This window comes from Colias philodice, chromosome 17 (assembly GCF_061535455.1).
Source record: "Colias philodice isolate Cphi_HAF_F1 chromosome 17, ilColPhil1 Martin Lab GWU primary, whole genome shotgun sequence".
In the NCBI taxonomy this organism is placed as follows: Eukaryota; Metazoa; Arthropoda; class Insecta; order Lepidoptera; family Pieridae; genus Colias; species Colias philodice.
In genome coordinates, this window is record NC_143102.1 from 1,949,129 (window position 1) to 1,971,509 (window position 22,381).

Sequence of the window (22,381 nt, forward strand, 5' to 3'; positions counted from 1 at the left end):
AAAGAAATGTTTAATTTGGTTCAGAAATTCAGAATTATAAGCCCGCAAATAAAAATCAAAATGAATCCTGCAATACAAAATTGTTCTTACTATTTTAAGATTGTATAAGTACGTTATAAGATTTGTATAATTACGTTAACCAGATAACACGTCTGATCTTTAGAATTTATTTTAATTCTATTTAGTATAGGCAACAGAAACAATAGACAATTCTCACCTTGTATTTTATCCCAATCCACCAGACCATTTAAGTCTTTTAGTAATAATTTAATTTTAAATAGTTCATAATTTTAAAATAAACAAATCTTTCTCAATAAAAAAATAACTCCAAACTGAATAATAACATGCTTCAATTTTAACACAACAATAAGTGAAAAACACATAACTACAAGTGTAAGATTTGAGAATTCAAGCAGGCTAAATTAAGTGAACATAATTATGCGATGTAAAATATTAGATTTTGTTTTTTAATTCTGTGTATACTGATGTCACATAAAGTACCAGAAATTAAGCAGAATTTCCGAGCCAAAACAATTTTTTTTCAATATATTATTGAACTGAATTGAATGGATTTTTTATATAAATATTATTATGTACATACTGGTTTGAACTGTTTGTCTTGTTCTTATAACACCAGAGTTTGCATAAAAACGTATGAGTGGCTCCTATAAGACTCTACAATACTCTTTTTTAATAATTTCACTTAATATTGTTACATCAATTCGGAAAAAAGCTCATAGCCAATGCGCACGTAGATTGATCTTCGCTACCCGCATATACCCCCTTACGTAATTTTGACTAATGTTTAAACTAAGAAATACTCTGTCCCTTTCACTCTTATGAATAAGATAGAAAGAGACAAAACAATTACTAGTTTAAACATTATTTAACGTAAGGTTTATTACAGGTCAGCTAAAATCAACATAATAAGCTGTGCTTTAGTAACGTTTCAATTCTTACGCTGTTTTCACTTGCACTCAGCAGATCCTGATCCTATTGAAAAAATAAATATCAGAATTTGTACATTGGACCTTGTTTAGACAGCATCGTTCATAATACAGATTAAAAATAACAGCACAGATCATGCAAAGTTGTTACTCTGAATTTTTAAGATCTTACCAAAATATTTAAAAATATAATTAATGAAATCGATTATTTATCTGCTTAATAAAGTCCGAAATATAGTTAAAGAAAAAAGACCTTAAAAACCCATCGATCTGGCAACATGCAGGTTCGAACAAAAAATAAAACAAAAATAATAATCAAAAAAACAAAATTTATTTCTATCACAAATTATGTTGTCAGTTTGTATACAATTAACCATAACCTTTGGATATTTGTTCCCTCTAATTAAGTACTAAATTTAAGTAAGAGATTCCGGAATAAAAAAGAAAAAAGTTCTCTAGACAGTATCTCAGAATACTATTCGACATTATAGGAACATAGAGGGGTTTAATCTCAATGAATACATCACAAGTATAATAAAACACAGACCGAAAAGTGTCCAGAAAATGTTACAATAAATAGATTTGTTCATCCCAGGTCTAAAGGCGTACCTGTAATAATATTACTTCTGTATTGTAGTTATACGATTGCATCCGACACCATGGGTTAGTTAGCGATGCCCATGTTAGTTTCATAAAAAATAAATAGAAATAAAAGGAAAAAAATAATACAATGTGCAACCTAACAGCGTATCTAATACAACCAGCGATGTACCAAAGGAACTGTATTCGTACAGGTGTAATAAATTAATTGAAAAAACGTTTAAAGTCAATGAAAATCGCAAATTTTATATAAGTAAAACTCTCTTTTAAAATGGCGATACATCGCAGGTCAATAACATCTACATATACACAGCACAAAGACAATTGACTCGTCAAATTTCTCAACGAAATCTAGGAATGTTAAACAATCTAGAGTCAATTTCCTTCAAATAAATCTATTTAATAATAACACCGACACACAACGACTTACACATTTCTCATTTTCACATGAAGCACACGAAATAAATATAAAAAGAATTGATTATAATATTATATCGATAATCTGCAACGTCGACGTTGTAATGTGCGCACATCACTACGTCGACGTCCTTTTGATTTCATCAATGGAATTTAAGCCTTGTGCTCAATGTATTAGCGTTCAAGCTTAACTATTCGATTTGATCATAATTAAATAATATACACGTCTGCCGCGCTAAGTACTTCAATAAGTACAACATATAAGTACAGTGCAGAGGCGAGGCAGTGACGTCCAATAAAACATCGATAAATAAAAAAAAAAAATTAAATTCGAAACACTAGGAATGACGCCTATCGATAAAACTATAAAGGTGACATGCATTGAAATTAATTAGCTAAATAGCCGCCCCTTCAACCAACCAGTGGTTAGATTAAGAACTGAAGCAATTCTCAATTATCGATGTCGATAAAATTTCAAATTGAGAATTTCTTTACATAAATGCCTTTAAATAAATAGAAGGAGACCTTATGCCCGTTATTCTAAAGTTATGCCATCGATTGCAGTGGATCGATACATCGAAGTGAAACGCACGATAGTTTGCAATCGACGACCAAAGTGGGTTAGGCTGAACAGTGACCGTCAAGCATTGCGAACTTAGCACACGGATAAATAATCGTGTGTTTGATCCAATATTTCTCTCTCATTAAATATTATAGTTAGTTAATAAATATAAAACTCTTAAAAATACACGTCAAAAGCTTCTAAAAATCTACAAAATCAGTGTGCTAATTCGAATGCGAAGCCACCCCCACACCGGTGTAAAATACATCGATAAATTTAACGAGACTGAACGATGCACATCACTTGTACAACATCTACATATAAAGCGAAGTGTTAAAAAGCCCAGTTCTTATAAACGTTATAGTGTGGTGCAGTATTGAAAAAGTGTTGTGTACATAGCCACGATGAAATAATTGCAAGTGATTGGATTAAGTTGTTATTTACAAAATATTATTATCTATCTGAAAACTTAAATGCATATTAATGTTGTTAATACGTTACACGAAACGTGTGATAATTGAGACTAAAATAATTTTAGTGATGACACTAAGATTGAATAAAAAGTTAAATTAATAATTAATTAATAAATTATGTTATGACAACATTTAAAACTAGGTGTCCATGAAATTTCAATACACATGTCCCATTCAAAACCCTCCCCAACATTAACCTATGAAAGCAATAATCCGTACGATTACAGAAGTTAGGTTAAACAGTTAACTGACTTTCCACTCGTGATCCCTAAAAGGTTATGGTTCATTACAAGAACTGGGCTAGGTTTACACACCGATACCTAATAATATAAATGGAATAAACATACTGATTACAAAAATATACTCAATATAATAATCGCGCAGGGTGACTTGGATGATACGTCAAAAAATCTATAAAAAATATATTCACGAAAAAGGTATATATAATCATAGGAAGAAAAGTATCGAAAATTTATATATTTAACTCCGTTGAATTTTTAATGTTGATTCAGTTTATCGATATTATGCACAACAGCACTATCTAAGGCCATCTGAATCTATTTGAGGAATAACCTACAAAAAAGCTATTCAAAAAACACTAAATGTATTTCAAGTTTACCAACGCGACTGAATAACTCGCACGAAAAGATGATTTTAAAGTTAGGCAAATTTTACTAAATATTATTATCAAATATCCTATATTCTCGAACAAAACTTTATCATACTTCAAACTGCCTTATGCTCTTTTCTAGTCTAATACCTAACTATCAAAACTGTTATTACTGAAATATAGAAATTATAAAACTTTACTATTAATTAAAAGTTACAAAACCGCACTAATTCTTCCAAACACTATTGCACTAGCGAAGCTATCCCCCCCCCCCCAAATACGCTTCTATCTCATTACCGAAGACCAAAAACTGATTCCGGTTAATCCTAACCAACCTATTTCATCTTCTCCCTAATAACCCTCTAGATGAAGTTACTTCCCCTTCCCTAGCAAAAACTTTGAATCTTGCCATATTTAACTGACCTATCCCCCCCAATAATTCTCTAGCCGATCTTACCCGCCCCCCCCTACCGCACCCAAGCCACCCTAAGCATCATCCACTCTCGTTATCACGCGAGCGCGTCAAAGTTATACCGCCTCTCGACCACTTGGCCCCCCCTCCCCCCACTCCCCGCGCTTACTCGTGTGAGCGAAGTCTCCGCGACCGCCGTCTCCTTGCCGCGCAGCATCTGATCCGCGAGCTTCTGCTTGTTCACCGGCGAACCTGGAAATTAGGACTCGGTCACCGGTACTGATGCGAATTTTTGAAGTGAAAACTTCTTTAGCGGCGTTGAGCACTTTTTCTGTAATGGGTATAACATCTTAAACTCGCGTCAGGCCACGTGACCTGATCGAAAAAGCGTAAGACGGATACCATTCCAAAATATCAAACATGCTCAACGTTAATAATCAAGTTTTCACCTCTGCCGGCACTCCCGGAGTGCAACCCGTCTTTTTTTTTGGCTAAAGAGCTTTGACAGCTCATAGTCGAATGTAGGTATACTTGGCCACTGTGTGCTATACGCACATTATAAAGTGGGAGATAAGCTTCTTGAGTAGCTTATAATGGCCTCCACTGTGTGGAACTCATAGTCAAATGCTGAACTCATAGTAAAGTGTTGGTTACGCACATTCGAAGGTAAGATAAGTGTTTAGACACTTAAGTGAATTAGGTCACTTATAATATGGAATTATCAACATATTTTGCCACACAAAGATGATCTTCTGTGAGACATTACAAAAATAAGAAAAGTTGAGAACTTTATAGGGTAGGCAAGATGCATTTGGGACACTCGAAATCTAATTTGTGGTAGAAAAGTTACTTAAATATGGACTTATCAAAGAAAAGAAATGTCTTCTGTGAAATACTCAATTTATAACTGTTAGAAAATTGTGGCAGAAATTTCCACTTCCACTTGTTCCACTAGAAAAATGTATTTTTTGAGTCGCTCATAATATGGAATTTCAGAATACGGACTGAACAATGAAAAACACTTTATAGTGCTGCAGTATGCATCTGTGACACGAGAAATACACTTTATTGTGTAGTCAATATGCATCCATCACATTTAAAGTGGAAGGAAGTCTGGGATATAGGTAAGAAAATATCTTCTCTGTGTCACTCAAAAGTCGGAAAACTTTGTGGTGACAACATAAATAAGTCACTCAAAATGTGGGATTTTGGAGAGCACTGTCTTATCAAAAATAATTATTATATTATATTACTATAACCATTTCCATAATAATTGTATATTTTATGGACTTACATCGAAAGTATCACAAAATATTATGTAGGCTATTTAACTACTTCAAAATTATTGTAATTTTGATTTGAATATTTTAATAAAAATTTAGCAATAATCTTTAACACAGACATATGTAATACCTTTTTTTCTCAAGTTTATTTTGTCTTCAAGTATAATACCAATCCAATTATATTTTTATTACAAATGATCAAATAGCCTACAATATCATACACATAGATTAATAAACTAAAAACTTGAGCTTACCTTTTGTTAATAAAGCATGGACACATTATAAAACTATGTAAGAAGCTTTAAAACAAAGACATAATAATATCATATAAATTATTATAAACAAAACAATTGGCTAATATTAATACTAAATAAAGGAAAGGTCCAATATACAAAGGTAAATAAATGTGCAAATAAAAACAAACGGAGAAAAGAAACAATAAGTATGTACAATATAGAGTTTATGTGAATATTATGAAAGATGTATGTATTTAAATAAAGATGAATGTATGTGAATTCTGTTTGCGCAAGTGATCGTTCATGCAGGCTTGACAAGCTTGATTGTATGTGTGTAAGCGACAATGAAACAGATATAACAATTTTGTGTTTGTATTTTAGTGATCCATTTTCATTGGGTATCGACTTTGTATTGATTTTCTGGTGATGAATAGTGATGCGATGAATAGTTATTATATTACAAGTGTGAAATTTTAGTGCTCTGGGAAGAAACAATTAGTCAATTTATTATACGCATGGACGTATACAAAAAGACGGACGGTATATCGCCTAAACATTGAGTGAAGCCTAGTAATGGCGGCGAAACATCCATGTGTGTGTGCCATGTTGCCATGGCAACAGCTGTCCTGATGACAATGGCGGCTGTATTTTTTTCTATAAATTTTGCCGTAATAATTTTGTCATTAAAACATAAAAGAAATAACTTGCTTCCCTGTGGAATGTAATTCCTTGTGTTTTGTTATTTAAAATTGTACTCTTGCGACACCATTTAACCACGCAAGACGGCATTTTAAATATTTTTTGTGAAACAGTGACGCAGTTAATCAGTCGGTAGTTCACAACGTAATGGCGGCCGACTAGCTTACTATGGTGAGAGTGTGTGCGTGTTTATTGTCTTTACACGATCGCTAGCTTACTATGGTGGCTTCACGTTGTTTGTTCGTAATACGGCGTCCGTCTTTTTTTATACGTCCATGATTATACGTAAAAATCTCTATAAATCAGTAGCTTTGTAGAGTATATTTGCGTGCCATTTCCTTTCCCACAGTTGTGATAATAATGATATGTTATGTAGTTGAAGGAATTGAAATGTGATATTGTGCAGTTTATTGAAATACATATGACGGTCTGAGATTTGGTGCAAGTGTAGTGTAGCATAGCATGTTGTGGTGCGGTGTGGTGTTATGTGTTATAGCGTGGCGTGGTATGGTGAAGTGTGTGTTGTTGTGTGGCGTAAATTGATGTAGTATAGCGTAATGTATAGCGAAGCATTCTAGTGTAGTGTAGTGTAGTGTAGCGACTCACCGATATAGCTGAGCATGACGGGCAGGAAAATTAGGCCGTGCGCTGCACCGAACAGCACGATGCCCAGGTACATGCGGAAGTAGAACACCTGCCGGATTATATTATGACAATTAATTTAAAAAAAAGAATCAGGTTAATTGACGTGACATCGTCTTATAATTCGATAGAGCCGGCTGCACGCACCAAAAAACATGACTCATGCGGCGTTACCTCGCTCTGAGGCGTTCCGTAAGGCTTGAAGTGCGAGCGAGAGCGCGGAACGAGCGACAAAGAAGCACAATCGGACGTTGTCACGGTCAACTATCGTCAGTAAACCGAACTCACAGACAACCAATTTTTTTTTAAATAGAAATAGGTTAGGCACTTTTTCGGTGTAATTAATGCCAAACACATGACAATATTTGTGTACTGGGTCAAAAACCCACCATAATATTGTAAGACGTTCTTTCATTTGCTGCTATTCACAACCAATTCTAAATATGTAGTTAGCATGTGCTGACGACATCAGAATGCAATCCTTTTTTTTGTTTATAACACTTAAAAAATATATGTAAAACATTACAAAATACTTCCGTTCATCTGGCAATATCTAGTGGAGATCTAATGGATCCCACTCACCTGGAAGATCTGGCTCTTGGCTGTGCCCAAAACGATGATCCCACCGAACTTGGTGAGCGTGATGCCGGACAGCACGGAGGAGCCCATGCGGGTGAGCGCGGCTGAAGCGCGAGCGATGCGACTCTCGCCCGGTGATACGCTGAAACTGTGCACCAGGTGCGAGCAGAACTCCACCGCTATGCCGACCGCCATCACCTGGAGAAATAAAAATAATTAAAAAAAATCTTACATATAGACATTGCTAGCTTTACTTCCCATAAAAAGAATAACAGAAAATAATTGCTTTTGATAAAACACTTAACCATCAGACCACCACAACCACAACCTGCCGTCAGAATTAATTTAAATGGACACGGAAGGCATAAGCTTTTAAATAAAAAAATAATCATCAAAATCGGTTCATGGTAAGGAACAATTCCACTGTATTTTTGATAATTCCACTGGATTTTTATCAAAAATACAGTGGAATTGTACCTTAACTATTAATCACTAAATTGCTTGTAACTATTTTTTAATCCATTAATACTTACCAAATTAACAAGAGACACGGCGTTAAGGCTGATGCCCCACCAGTACATGAGACCACCGAGGTTCACCACTATCATAGTAATTGTTATCACTACCACCTAAAACAAAAAGGAAAGAATTAAGTTGTCTATCAATATAACAGAAATTTGGAATGCTTCTATAATATTATATATCTTATTCGAACATGCAAATACAGATATTTACTTCGGCAAAAAAAAAGCACTTTCAAACGAAATCGTAAATTTCATTAAAATATTTCAAACTAGAAAACTAAATAAATGTATTGACTGAATCACTTCAATCTCATTATAAGGCCTTACATTAACAGCCTTACTAATAAAAAGTTAAGCAATGGATAAATTTCTACCATTTTCTACAATAGCTTTGTCCTGCTCTTGCTCACATGAAACGTCAATCATAAAAACAAGACAGGTTATTGCAATAACTAATCCATTGCAAAGCGAATGGGTAACATTTTATTAGTAAGACCGTTAGTGAATATTAATTGTTTATTTTTACTAGTATAGGACTAAAGAATCCAGACTAAATATTAGACTTTTTTAATTACTCATATCAATCACTACCCCAAACTTCACTAACACTTACACTTAACACTACTCACCAGAGCGGAAAACAGGTCGAATCCCATCAGCACGAAGGTCACAATGAATATCGACAACACCGAAATGCCCATAGACTTGAGGGTATCCGGCCACATGGTCAAGTACTGTTCATAGAACACATAGAACACGGAATACGGGAACACGTTGACAGTGTTGGTGACGCCCAGTTGTTGCAAGTTGCGGTTCAGCGTCTCAGTGAGGTTCGCTGCGATGCTGCGAGCGGCTCGCAGCGCTGAGTAGTAGTCGTGACTGGTTTTCAGCACTGTGTGGTAGCCTGGAAGGGATCGTTTAATTAGTTATTGTTGGTTGTTAGGCTATGATATGTGCAAAATCAGAACTAGTTAATGGTGCTTGTAAATAAATAAATATTTCAGGACAATTTTCACACACGGCACAATCTGATCCCATACTAAGCTTTCGCTTGTGTTATGGAAACCAGATGGCTGATAAACATACATATATACATATATAATTTTAAATAAATACTTATATAGATAATTAACACCCAGACACAGAGCAAACATCTATGTTCATCACACAAATATTTGCCCCGGGTGGGAATCGAACCCACGACCTCTGGCTTGGAAGGCAGGGCCACTACTAACCAAGCCAACCGGTCAGTCAAAAGTTAAAAAGATAGTAAAAAAGTTATTAAGATGTTTTTTTCCTTGCAATTTGCAAGGAAAAAAACATCTTAATAACTTTTTTGAATTGAATTGATAAGATGTCGGTGCGTGAAATCTTGCAATTCCAGATTGAAGTGTTTTATACGCCAGCTCAAATGTACCGAATTATGCAATTGTGGAGGTGGTTGTAATTATTATTAATCCAAAAACGTTTTATTATTATATATCTTTATTTTTAACAATGTTACCTGACTTCATTTATAATTTAAAGATGATTAAAAATCACACTAATATTATAAAGACGAAAGTGTGTGTGTATCAGTTAACCAGGTCCTACCAGACAAGATAACATGGTATAGGACAAATAAGTACGAAACACTCGATGGGCGAGTCAGACTCGCACTTGACTGGATTTTGTTTTATGTTATTGCTTATTTTTCGGGTCTATTAGCCGTCCCCTACGCTGCGCTGACGAACGTTCCTGTACTTTCTATAATTTATTTCACATTGAAAATGGTAAGATATATGTTACATGTTGATGTTTTTATAATCTGCATGAAATGGCCTTTCAGACAGTATTTTTTTATAAACCAAGTTTGATACAAAAATATAAAAATATACTGGTTTGTTTGGATTTTGCCACTGCCAAAAGTTTATTATTTTAAAGATTGTGACATTTTTTGCTACGGAACCTTAAAAAACTGGTATGGGAAATGAATCGGGCATCATCTAGTTACCTGATAACGACACCAAACTCGACTCAAAGGGCCAAATGAATCCGCCAGAATTTTTTTTCCGAGCGCCAGGCGCTCTGTTCTATAACCCCCCCTCCCTCCCTTCTGCCGGGGAGTAGACACTGGCTACCAGGCGATTTGGGCTTAGGTGGACGAGTACAACATTCGAACCAAATTTCATTGCTTTACTCAAAAATGTATACCTTTCCATACAAGCATGCCCATAAGAAAACGGACTACATGGCCACCTTTCACACAGCCCGTGTCGGATGGATTATCTTGTAAGAAGCATGTCACTTGACGCAGGAACTAAATTGCACGGGGCAATGACCTTACAACTATCCCCCCCCCCGCACTCACTGTGACACAGGAACTAGTATAGCACGGGGCAATGCCCACCATTCTATTATGTATATATTATCTACACTTTCCCCCTCCCCTTACTCACCCTGGAAGTAAGTAGCTCCAACGTTAGCTCTCGTTTTATTAAGCTGGTAGTTAAGCGCATGGCCATATGCCGCATGGCCACCTTTCACACAGCCCGTGTCGGATGGATTGTCTTGCAAGAAGTATGGAACGTAGCGTTGGAATTCATCTGGTGTCGGACGCTGTTCCCGGCCGACTAGCTGTATGTTGCACGCCTCGCATGGATCGTCTGTAAGGGAGTTAACGGTGATTAATACGGCAAATCACCTTTAAATTGAATTTGGTTAATGAGCGGTTGCCCTTATAATACTCCATGTTTTTGATATAAATATAAACGACATCAGAATTATTAAGAAATTAATAACAATACAGTAGATGAATCATCCTAATTGAATGGTATCAATCAGAAATTGCCATTAAATGAGAAGAAAAGCAATCCAGATAGTATAAAACTTTTAAAGACACATCTCTATAACAAATATAGATATAGTAAAAATATAGTTTTTCTGAACTCTAGCAACTTAGCAAGTCTTACTTGAGCACTACTAAAAAATAATAAACAACAATGATTTATTCATTTCATTTCTACACCAACCCCTAACAAAACCAACAAAAAAAACAATATAAATTCAGAAATAAAAACAAAGTACACATACCATTCTTGCTCGGACAGAAACTATCATTCGACGGGAAGTATTTACAGCAATCAGACAGTGCTGCCCAGTCGAAGAAGTCATCTAACCACGAGTTCGGCGGCTGCGCTATGTATGACACGTTTGGTGTGCGGGATGCTAGAAATAAAATTGATAATATTAATATTAATACCTCTGTACAAATAATATAAATTAATTAGGAAAGAATAAGTATTTAGTACCAAAAAATAAAACCCAAATATTTTAAAATATTTCAACAACATATTTGTTTTCTTCGTTTGTATTTCATGTGTTATTAGGGTTTATAGAAACATTTTCCTTTAATAAAATTTAGCAGCAAGAACGCATAGATGAAACTGTTCAATACTCAATCTCAAGATATACTTTTTTGTTTTAATTATATATTTCCGCTACAACTACCTTTGACAATTGTCTCTTAAAAAACACAGTCACAAAATTCAAATTCCCCATCACTTATTACAATTCAATATTGCCACCCTACTCAAGTTTCTACCAACCTGCATACAATTGCATGGCAACACTGTCCGGCCTACAGAACCTGGTCCCGCAGACCATATTCTGCATGTTCGTGTCAGAATAATCTAAGCCTTCCGTGATCACGAAGTAAACAGGTGGACCAATATTCAGGTATTTGTTCAGGTACTGGAAGTATTTGAGTTGGAAGCTGTCTTGAGGCATCGAGAGTTCCTGGTCGAGGCCTATCTCTATGTGCGGCGCCACCTGGATAGAAAAATAAAGTTTAAAATTAATAAAAGTTCGCTATTGAGATTTTATAGCAAGTTGTGTTAAACAAAATGTTTCTGAAAATAAATAAAACATTCCCAACATGCAGAATATCCTAAGACCGTTTCTACTTCCGCCAAACATAACGAACTATTTTGAATTCCACACTTGTCTTTTTTTGAAAGAAATATTCACTGAAGAACCGTTAAATCTGGAATCGTTTTACACAGCAAACTGCACCTTATTTCTCAGGTCATAAAGTTCACAATCCACGTGTTCGCATGAGGACTTGGCACGTTGCACAGCGAACTGCACCTTATTGCAAAGCGAATAGAGTCCACAATCAACTCACGGCGACGGACGAGCACAGCCACGCGAAGAATATGACCATGACGGCGGCCCTCACTTCGCGGCGCATGAGGAACGGCACGTACGCGTACTTGGCACGTTGCACAGCGAACTGCACCTTATTGCAAAGCGAATAGAGTCCACAATCAACTCACGGCGACGGACGAGCACAGCCACGCGAAGAATATGACCATGACGGCGGCCCTCACTTCGCGGCGCATGAGGAACGGCACGTACGCGTACTTGGCACGTTGCACAGCGAACTGCACCTTATTGCAAAGCGAATAGAGTCCACAATCAACTCACGGCGACGGACGAGCACAGCCACGCGAAGAATATGACCATGACGGCGGCCCTCACTTCGCGGCGCATGAGAAACGGCACGTACGCGTACTTGGCACGTTGCACAGCGAACTGCACCTTATTGCAAAGCGAATAGAGTCCACAATCAACTCACGGCGACGGACGAGCACAGCCACGCGAAGAATATGACCATGACGGCGGCCCTCACTTCGCGGCGCATGAGGAACGGCACGTACGCGTACTTGGCACGTTGCACAGCGAACTGCACCTTATTGCAAAGCGAATAGAGTCCACAATCAACTCACGGCGACGGACGAGCACAGCCACGCGAAGAATATGACCATGACGGCGGCCCTCACTTCGCGGCGCATGAGGAACGGCACGTACGCGTACTTGGCACGTTGCACAGCGAACTGCACCTTATTGCAAAGCGAATAGAGTCCACAATCAACTCACGGCGACGGACGAGCACAGCCACGCGAAGAATATGACCATGACGGCGGCCCTCACTTCGCGGCGCATGAGGAACGGCACGTACGCGTACTTGAACACGTTGTATAGCGCGCCTTCACCGGCGTCCGCTGCGTCCGTCTTCGTGCCGGACACGCAGCAGAATATGTCGAATCTGTGGGTTAAATATTATAAATTAATCGTTATTATTGGATAATTGCGTTATTAGTGTTTTTACTGAATATAATTCTTACAATTTACAACTTTCATGACGGTTTAACAACTTCTAGATATATGTTCTGTAAAGCCAATTAAATTAACAACGTATGAAAATTTACGCTATTTTCACATGCTTATTTTGTAGAACTCACTAACGCTCGAACTGCAAAAGCAACCCGTTACCATGGCAACTATAAGCACCATGGACACGTCACCACCCATTACCATAGTAAGCATTAACACGTGCCTATGGGCATAAGTAGAGAATGCAAATGCTCGTACAGCAGCACGTTTACGTCACAACCCGTTACCATGGCAACCATAAACACTATGGCTACGTCACTGCCCGTTACCATGGTTACCACAAACACGTACCTATTGGCGTTCTGTCGGTGCGTGTCTATAGCGAGCAGCGCCACGAAGCAGGTGACCTGCAGCAGGAAGTCCACGAGCAGAGCAGCCCCAGCATAGAGGGCGAAGGCTCGAACTGCCGGCATGTCGCTTAGGGCTCCGAGGAAGAAGCACACGGACTCCGATACTGATGTGAGGAACATGGAGGGACCGACTTGGCCGAGCCTGTGATTAGAAAAAATATTGTGATCAACAATCCACAATCTAATGAATAAAGAATATGGTACGCGTAGCTACCAAGTTTGAAGTTGATTTTTTTTATGTCCATTGAGAAAATTGTCTTTACACTCTAAATTAAAGTATTTACAAACTAAAACGCACGCTCCTTATGTCTCGATATGAGTAACAGACTAATGTATTATTCGAAACATCAGAATAAAATAAAAAATAAAAAACGTTTAACAAGATTTAAACAATTTTTATTTAACCAAAAACTTCTTTAGCCGCGCACTTTTTGACAGCGAAAAAATCTTCCTAACATATTACCAACATGCTAAGGCTATTTCAAAGTTTTCACATCTATCAACACATAATTCCTGTTTTTTTTGAAGTGAAACTTCTTTATCGGGGTTGGAAAAAAAGTTAGTGTAACATTTTTTCGTTAAGCGTGACATTTTTCCGTTACGCGCCATCTTTGATTCGACGTATTTCTGTAAAGTTGCATACAGTAAATTATTTTTTTTAAAATAAGGTCATAAAGAAGTTTCACTTCTTACGTGTGTACACTAGTACACGCACACATTTTTTTCCTTAAAATACAAAAGTTAACTCACGTCCTCCCAATATGCTCAGCGACCGTCTCATTGGGCCGTCTACCCTCCCGTTGGTTGGTTTGCACCAATATAAATATATTATCCACGCCCACAGCGAGCACGAGGAACGGTATCACTTCAACTATGATCAGTGTCGCCGCTACTCCGGCGAAACCGAATATGCCGATAGAGCATACTACAGAAGCTAGTACTATGAGTACACCTGTGGGTAAAAATATGATAGGATTAATGAAAAGTAAGTGATCATAAAATAAATGGAAAAAGTATGTTGCACAGATTTGAATAAGAGAAATTAGATAAGAGAAATAGACACAGATAATGGAAAACCATAAATTTTCACATTTATGATTTTGATAAGTATTAATATTTATTCTAAAACGATCTAAATGAATAAATTATATTATTTTGATGTAGACATTTGTAATTGTTAAAACATTGACGAAATAATTATCCCTACTTCTCATTTCCACATAAAAAATTAAGTCATCCTTTTTTTATTAACAGAATACAATTCTAGTATTTTCTAGTGTTTGATTTTAAGCGAGCATTTAGAAATTAAAGAGTTTTTAACGGATTTTAAATGCGATTTATTAATTATATTATTTTCCCGACGTTTCGAACACTTTAGAGCGAGCGTGGTCACGGGGAGACCAAACGTCGGGAAAATAATATAATGAATAAATCGCGTTTAAAATCCGTTAAAAAGTCTTTAATTTCTAGAATAAAATTAGTGTCCGACCGAACTTTCGGTTTCGGTTTCAGTTTCGGCCGAGTTTCGGCCAAAAATCAAGTTTCGGCCGCAGTTTCGGTTTCGGCCAAAATCGGCCGAAACTTTTGCCGAAACCGAAACTTATTTCGCAAGTTCAGTGAACTTAGTTCACACACGTTCACGCTCGCCTAACTTCGTTTTCCTCGGCAACGTTGGCAACGTTGGTTGACCCACGCTGGTGGAAACAATTTTTGGTATTATCTATGTTGAGATTGGAACTGGGTGTAATAGTAATTAATAATTATTATTTTTATATAAGAGGTACCTAAAAGAGACTGATTATTCTTCTAAGTACAAATACCAATCCAAAGTATTAAAGACTCTTTATAAAGAGAAAGATCTCAAAATACCAAAACTTAGTACATATTTAAAGTAACAGTAACAATTACTGATTTGATTTAGATGACTTATTTTACTGAGAGAAGAGAGAATTGTTATTATTAATATTTTAAAAATATTATTTTTTATTTTATATTAAATAAATGATAACAACAAATTTAATATACTGTGTTTTCATTTCATGCCCTAATTAAGGCAAAATAATAGGTAAAATGCACCAAAGTTCAGTATTTTTAGAAATTTCATAGTTGACCACGTGAGTTTCGGTTTCGGTTTCGGTTTCGGCCGAAACTGAAGCCACGGCCGAACATTCGGTTTCGGTTTCGGTTTCGGCCCGGAAACCAGTTTCGGTCGGACACTAAATAAAATTCTGTTAAGTATTTTATTTTGACACGAACGTCTCATTAAGTAAATAAATACAATTACAAATATAATGAGTATTCATACTGAACACAACAACACAATACGCACCTCCAAGCCCCAAAGTGACTTTACTATCGATCAGCAATCTCGAACAAGTCGTGAAGCGACCCAACGATATCGCAATGTACGCGAACATTATGAAATACGACACCAATATCGTCGACACATCGGACTGCGACTCGCGGTCGAGTTCGTCTTCTATAGACCGTTCGGACGTGTATGCGATATCCATGTATGCGGGCATTTCGTTTTCCGTGTAGTTCTTCATGAATTCGATGAATTCTTTCTCCCATTGCAGCGCTGGTTTTAGCTGAAAGAGATGTTTATGTGAACTTTCCATCTTGGTAATAATTGGAAGCGTTATTTACAAACTCATAGCTTGCTCAAATCGCTGGTTTTATATCTCACCACAGTAAACATATGAACAGTAGAGTAGCTCCCTACAAGACGTTCGAAACAACTCACTCAAACACACATTTCTATGCTCAGAAGTCACTTTGATACAAGTCGATATTTGTGTTAGTGAGTCGGTTCGAACGTTTTATAACGAATTGCGCTACTGTTCGTACATATTTACAGTGGCGAGTTAGCGAACAATTGGGAATGTTTCGAAACGAATTTCACTACCGCATCTATAAGTTTACTGTGGCGAGTTAGCGAGTCGTTTCAAACGTTTTATAGCGAATTTCCCTACTGCACCTACCTTTATACTGTGGACATTTCGAACGTTCCGTAGAGGCTTTCGCTATTGCACCTACACGTAGTATTTTGAACATTTTATATCAACTTTCACTACTATTTTTACATGTTTACTGTGGCTCTTCGTGCTTCCAGCTGTTCGTACAAAGGGACACAGGGACAGAGAAAGCGACTTTGTTTTCAAACTCAAACATTTATTTATTCAATTAGACTTCTTCCAGAAGCACTATTGAATCGTCACTACATTTTTTTAAATTGACCTATTTTATAATTTTATACTATGCAGTGATGTAGTACACTCAGTAGCTACTTTCCCTACACCCACTTGCTTACAGCGTTTTGTACGGACTTTCCCTACCGCATTTGCACATATACTGTGGCCCCTTGTACTCACTTTCTCTTTATCGTGGCGGTTGTCGACGAGCACGGTGAGTATGAGCGCGCTGGCCTCGTTGAAGCGGCTCGCCTTGCCGAGCGGCTCGCCGGGCGCCAGGAACCCGCCCAGCGCCACGCCCGGCAGCACCGGCCCGCCCCACGCCGCCAGGCACCCGTACGGGTTGCTGCACGTAACAAATATAAATTTTAGGTGTCTAGTATCGAATAAATATAATGAAAGAAAAAAAGAAAGGTTGCACTCCGGGAGTGCCGGCAGAAGTGAAAACTTGATTATTAACGTCAGAGGCGGCTCGCCCTAAGGAGCGCTGGTGCAGTGAACTCCCATAAATAATTATAATAAAATCATACTCCTTAATTTAATTATTAACATTAACATTAATTATTACTATTTAAAATCAATCGTAATCTTTAAAACTACTGTTAATACCAATGAATATATCCATCATTCCATCATCCCATACACCTGTATAATACCTACTGTATTATGTAACGCGCGAAGCGGAGCGCTCACGATTGCGCTCCAATGAAAAAAAGATTAGTACATTTCCTAATACGAAATCCAATAGGAGTGAAAGAGAGGGTTTTGCCAGAGCCCTGCGCGTGAAACAAAAGATTTTCTATGGAAAAGTAGCAAAATTCGGAGCGCCGCACCCGCAAACGTTGCCGGTTCGTTTTTACCGCCCGGCAGGACAGCGATTGCGCGCGAGGTTGCCAGTTTCCACTTCTATAATATAAACAAACACTCGAGTCAACTTCAATGCACGCGCGCGATTCATGCAATTTTCTAATTAAAATTATAAAATACGTGTTGAAATAGCCTGTAGTTATCAGTATTACTTGTGAGTGTTAAAATGAACAATAATTATAATGTGGCGTTCATTAAAAAGTGTGTTAAAACGTTACAAATTCGGCTTGAATGTAAAGCTAATAAGGGACCGCCACGGCCTGAACTTGATCTTACGCAAAAATGTACGACAAAAACGAAAACATATACGCGTGTGTTTAAATCTGAACAATATGTGAAAACACCGTGGTTGTGTGGTTGTGATGAAAGCAACAAACTATTTTGTTTTCCGTGTCTTTTATTTAAAGCGGGCGCGGCCGGCGGAGGTGAGAGTGCTTGGACTGAAACGGGCGTTGACGACTTAGCTCATCTTTCAATCAAGATGAAAAAACATTCACAATCTCGGTACCATTTGTTGAATGAACTGCAATTGGCGTCTATCGGACGACAAGACATTCGTAAAGCACTAGATTCCGCGTAGGTACCGAAAGTCAATACGCGAGTTGAATGACCGTGTCGATGAAAACAGATATATATTTTACGAAGGTTAATAGATTGTGTCGTATTTTGTGGTGCATTTCAAATTGCTTTATGGGGGCATGATGAGTCTTCGGAATCCCTGAATCCCGGAATCTATATATATATATTTTTAAATAAATTGTACTGATTTACACCATGTATTTTCAGTGTTTTATTTCAAGTGAACACCCATAAAATTTTGTCACGAGCCGCCTCTGATTAACGTTGAGCATGTTTGATATTTTGGAATGGTATCCGTTTTACGCTTTTTCGATCAGGTCACGTGTCCTGACGCGAGTTTAAGATTTTATACCCATTACAGAAAAAGTGCTCAACGCCGCTAAAGAAGTTTTCACTTCAAAAACATTTATTTATACAGGTAACGATTAAAAAGAACTTAAAACTAAACCATGTATAAAAAGGCCTATCCTTGTAATTTTTGGTGAATTTTGATAAATAGAAGCCATCGATTTTGACCAAAGTAGCCATAAAATCGATAAGAGGTGGGGGAAAGAATCGATAAGAAAAAAAAGACGTGTGTCACTCGGGGACTACCGCGGTAAAGCTATTGCATGCTATGCCTTCAAGCCACACCTCCGCGCCCGTCCCCGTGGGGAGCGTGAGGTTTTTTCATTACGGAATTTTTCGATTCGGTCCCCGCGCTCGAGACCCGCGATAGAAGCTATGCAATAGCTTAACAACTTAAAACTAAACCATGTATAAAAAGGTCTATCCTTGTAATTTTTGATCAATTTTGATGAATAGAAACCATCAATTTTGACCAAAGTCATAAAATCGATAAGAAGTGGGGGAAACAGTAAAAAATAAAGAAAAAATTATCTGATCTAATCTGACAGACTGCAATGTTCACACGCAGAACGAACTTCAAGCACGTATTTTAAGCGTTATGAGCATATTATAACCATTATTTTTCCGTCAATAAATGACTTGTATTTATTTGTATCTTTTTTATACGTCTCAAACCCGACGTTTCTTGCTGAGTCAGCGAGTTCGTATGTAGAGTCACCGGGGTCAATGTACTCACCTGGAACAGCGCACCACTTGCGACAGATAAGCATTATCTTCCAACGAATCGTTGATATTATCCGGGTCATTCTCCCACCAGGCGAGCGGAGACATGACGGCGCATTGCTGCGGGGTCACCGGGCCTTCGAAAGGCGAGGAAAGTGGGGCGAAACATATGTCCTCTATGCGGGTCTCGTTGCCGATCGCTGGAAAAGGCAATAAAAGTTAATAAAATGGAAGAAAAAATATTTAGAATGAAAAATGAGAAAAAACTTCGTCATGAGGCGAAATTTTCACGCCTTAATATTGCAAAAGAAATTTTCGCTATTAAAATAATTGTAATCAAATGCAGAAAAAAAAAAAAACTCAAATAGGAAAAAAGTTGATCGCAAGACGAGATGGTTGAATATTCAACATACAGAATAATAAATAAATTTTCACAACATTGCTAGGCAAGTACATACGTGCATATTGTAAAATAAAGCAAACATTTACACTCACCCATAATTCTATTCTGCAGATCCAGTACATCCAACAAGAAGGTCGAGTTGAACACCGAACCAAAGGTCATGACAGTACCATCAGTTGCCGTATACTCAATCTTCGGGAGGCCCTTAGCCGTGATGATCAACATCTCCGTTCTATAGAAGGGCTCAAAGTGAGAGTCGAAGAACTCCCTCTCTTGCCGAGATCTGGAGTTGGGAGCCGCCCACAGTTCCACGGGGTTTGTCGTCACTTGCATGTATTTGATGCCGTGCCCTAGAGCCACTATGAAGCAGAGACCTGTGGAGTATTAATAAAATATTACATTGATTAATTACTCTGAGGAGTAGGAAGAAACGACAGAACATTTATTTGCTCGTTTTTCATTAACAGTTGTGCCAAAATAGTAATAGTTTTGGTTCAGAACAAACAATCTTTAAATATCTACACACACCATAGATTTTCCTATCTACCATGTTGAATTTCAAGCTCTTTGGCAACCTATCAGCTACCTAAAGACAATAATCAAACTCTCTTTCTGTCGGCGACCATACAGAATTACAATTTCAAGTTTCCATAAAAGTTTAAACAGTCTGCCATCAAGTGACTTTAAACAGACGGCCAAAAGGAGCTTTTATTTTTGTCTATATGTACTATTTGAAATACAAGTATATAGTAAGCCACTTACCCAGAAACAGTACGAGCCACGGCCTCGACGCCATGATAGTTCCCCACCACTGGAAGAAGTCTTCCAACTTGGTCTCAGTCTTAGCTCCGAGCTTCTCAAAGAAACTCGCATCTGTAGCGCCCTCAGCGCGGTCGAGAGGCCACGCCGCACCACCGGCGGCGGACATTTCGGCATTTGTTTCTGATGCTACGCCTGTTTTTGGTGTTATACCATTATTTCCTGATTCATATTTGATTTAGGGCTGATTTTTCAATCCTTGGTTAAAACTTATTCGTCGAATAATGTATAAAACTACCATTTGAAAAACGTTTTCTAATCGCCCGTATTTGACAGTTTACGTGACATTTTAATATGCAATACTTAATTGGACAGATAAGTTTTATCCAAGCATTGAAAAATTGGCCCTTAAAATACAACTTTAACGAACTCAAATTCGAATATTCAAGTTTGATTTCAAATACAAATTCGAATTCAAATTCGTTTGAAATTCATGTTCGAATTATACAAATTCAATTATTTCAAGTTCAAATTTAAATTCATTCAAATTCTAAAATCACTCATTGACCACAATGCACATTGTAGGTATACAAAAATACTTTTAACACACATTTACATTTACAAATACATATATTTCAACTACCTCTATCTAACAAGTGCTTGATGTATTTATTTAATTTTAGTTATTTATTATAAATTATAATGATTGAATCTATAATCTAGTTTCTACTCTATATAGCACAAAAACTACGTCTTTTGTAATATTACACTTATGCTCTTTTTCTACTTAAGAGCAGTATTTACAAAATATTTCAACTAGCTGATTTGGGTAGCTAGTTATAATTAGAATTAAAATCTATAAAAATAATATATTAAAAATATTAAGGTAAATAGCAGAATAACATAGACATAAATACATTAAAACATATAAGTACAATACATATGACACACACACATGCAAAATAATTTTCATGCAGTTAGCTTTCATGCAAATAAACTAAATACTGTATAATATCAACTAAACAACACCACAAGACATCTTGAACCAAAGATGTTCTAAATAAAACACACAAATTTATATTTAAAAAAAAACTATTTCTACAAACCAGTATTCATAATTGTAATTGATAAGTTATCGAATGTAATTAATAAACAGATTTACCGATTGTACTGAATTATTATTTAAACTAAAATTTAAACTGAAAGGTTATAGAAACCCACGCTTAGTATACAGGATGGATTTTCAGATGTGTACATTTAAGTTCTTTACAAATCAGTATTCTGTACCTAGCCAGATTGTTTTTGTATGTTCCAAACATTTTGTCAAATTTTTAATGAAACGTAAAAGTTTTAGGTCAATCGATTCAGGACCTTTGAGTTTTTACGTACACAAGCAAAAATCGTATTAAATAAAATCAACTTCAAAAAATTATATCAGACGAGCACAATCCACACACGTGCCAAGCGAAAACACACCTTACCCCAGTATAAATACGTACTAGATCTGTGCGTGTGTAGCGGGCTCGTCTCCGGTCCGTCGAGGTCCACCGACCGCCACGCCTCTGCCCCGCCCAACCAGACCCAAGTTAGTGACCCGTTATATTGCGTACGGTCATCCGTGGAATTTTATAACGTTTTATAAAAGATGAGAGTAGTTTTCGTTAACAACAAAAGTGGATAGTTTTGGAAATACTTTTTACGAGAATCAGGTAAAGTATGTATTTTAAATGATACATTCAACTGAATTCAAATATCCCCAGTCATTATAGTAATTAAACAAAAATTGATATTTGGTTGTGAGAGTGATGGAATAGCAATATACGCGACTCTTGCACAAATTTGCTTTGCCCTGTGTCACTTTTTGACAAATAGAAGACGATTGTTGCCTTCTATTCTTAAAAATCCATACTAATATTATAAATGCGAAAGTAACTCTGTCTGTCTGTCTGTTACTCAA

The 22,381-nt window shown here is 37.0% G+C and overlaps 2 protein-coding genes across 2 annotated transcripts in view; one reads left to right on the top strand and one right to left on the bottom strand.

Moving 5' to 3' along the window:
* LOC149480853 (leech-derived tryptase inhibitor C-like) overlaps positions 1 to 22,381 on the top strand; it is a 242,428-nt gene that overhangs the window by 126,342 nt on the left and 93,705 nt on the right. The gene's annotated exons all lie outside the window — the stretch shown is intronic.
* Positions 1 to 22,381, bottom strand: part of Npc1a (Niemann-Pick type C-1a) — a 76,307-nt gene that overhangs the window by 3,868 nt on the left and 50,058 nt on the right. The window contains exons 7-22 of the mRNA XM_089705789.1: positions 21,924 to 21,986; positions 20,428 to 20,619; positions 19,758 to 20,039; positions 19,276 to 19,462; positions 16,926 to 17,091; positions 15,881 to 16,142; positions 14,302 to 14,503; positions 13,493 to 13,693; positions 12,905 to 13,073; positions 11,572 to 11,794; positions 11,057 to 11,191; positions 10,423 to 10,629; positions 8,614 to 8,888; positions 7,994 to 8,089; positions 7,464 to 7,658; positions 6,846 to 6,933 (exon numbers count right to left, since the gene is read on the bottom strand). Of these exons, the coding sequence (XP_089561915.1) occupies positions 6,846 to 6,933; positions 7,464 to 7,658; positions 7,994 to 8,089; positions 8,614 to 8,888; positions 10,423 to 10,629; positions 11,057 to 11,191; positions 11,572 to 11,794; positions 12,905 to 13,073; positions 13,493 to 13,693; positions 14,302 to 14,503; positions 15,881 to 16,142; positions 16,926 to 17,091; positions 19,276 to 19,462; positions 19,758 to 20,039; positions 20,428 to 20,619; positions 21,924 to 21,986 (2,943 nt within the window). The remainder of the gene's footprint in view (positions 1 to 6,845; positions 6,934 to 7,463; positions 7,659 to 7,993; positions 8,090 to 8,613; positions 8,889 to 10,422; positions 10,630 to 11,056; positions 11,192 to 11,571; positions 11,795 to 12,904; positions 13,074 to 13,492; positions 13,694 to 14,301; positions 14,504 to 15,880; positions 16,143 to 16,925; positions 17,092 to 19,275; positions 19,463 to 19,757; positions 20,040 to 20,427; positions 20,620 to 21,923; positions 21,987 to 22,381) is intronic.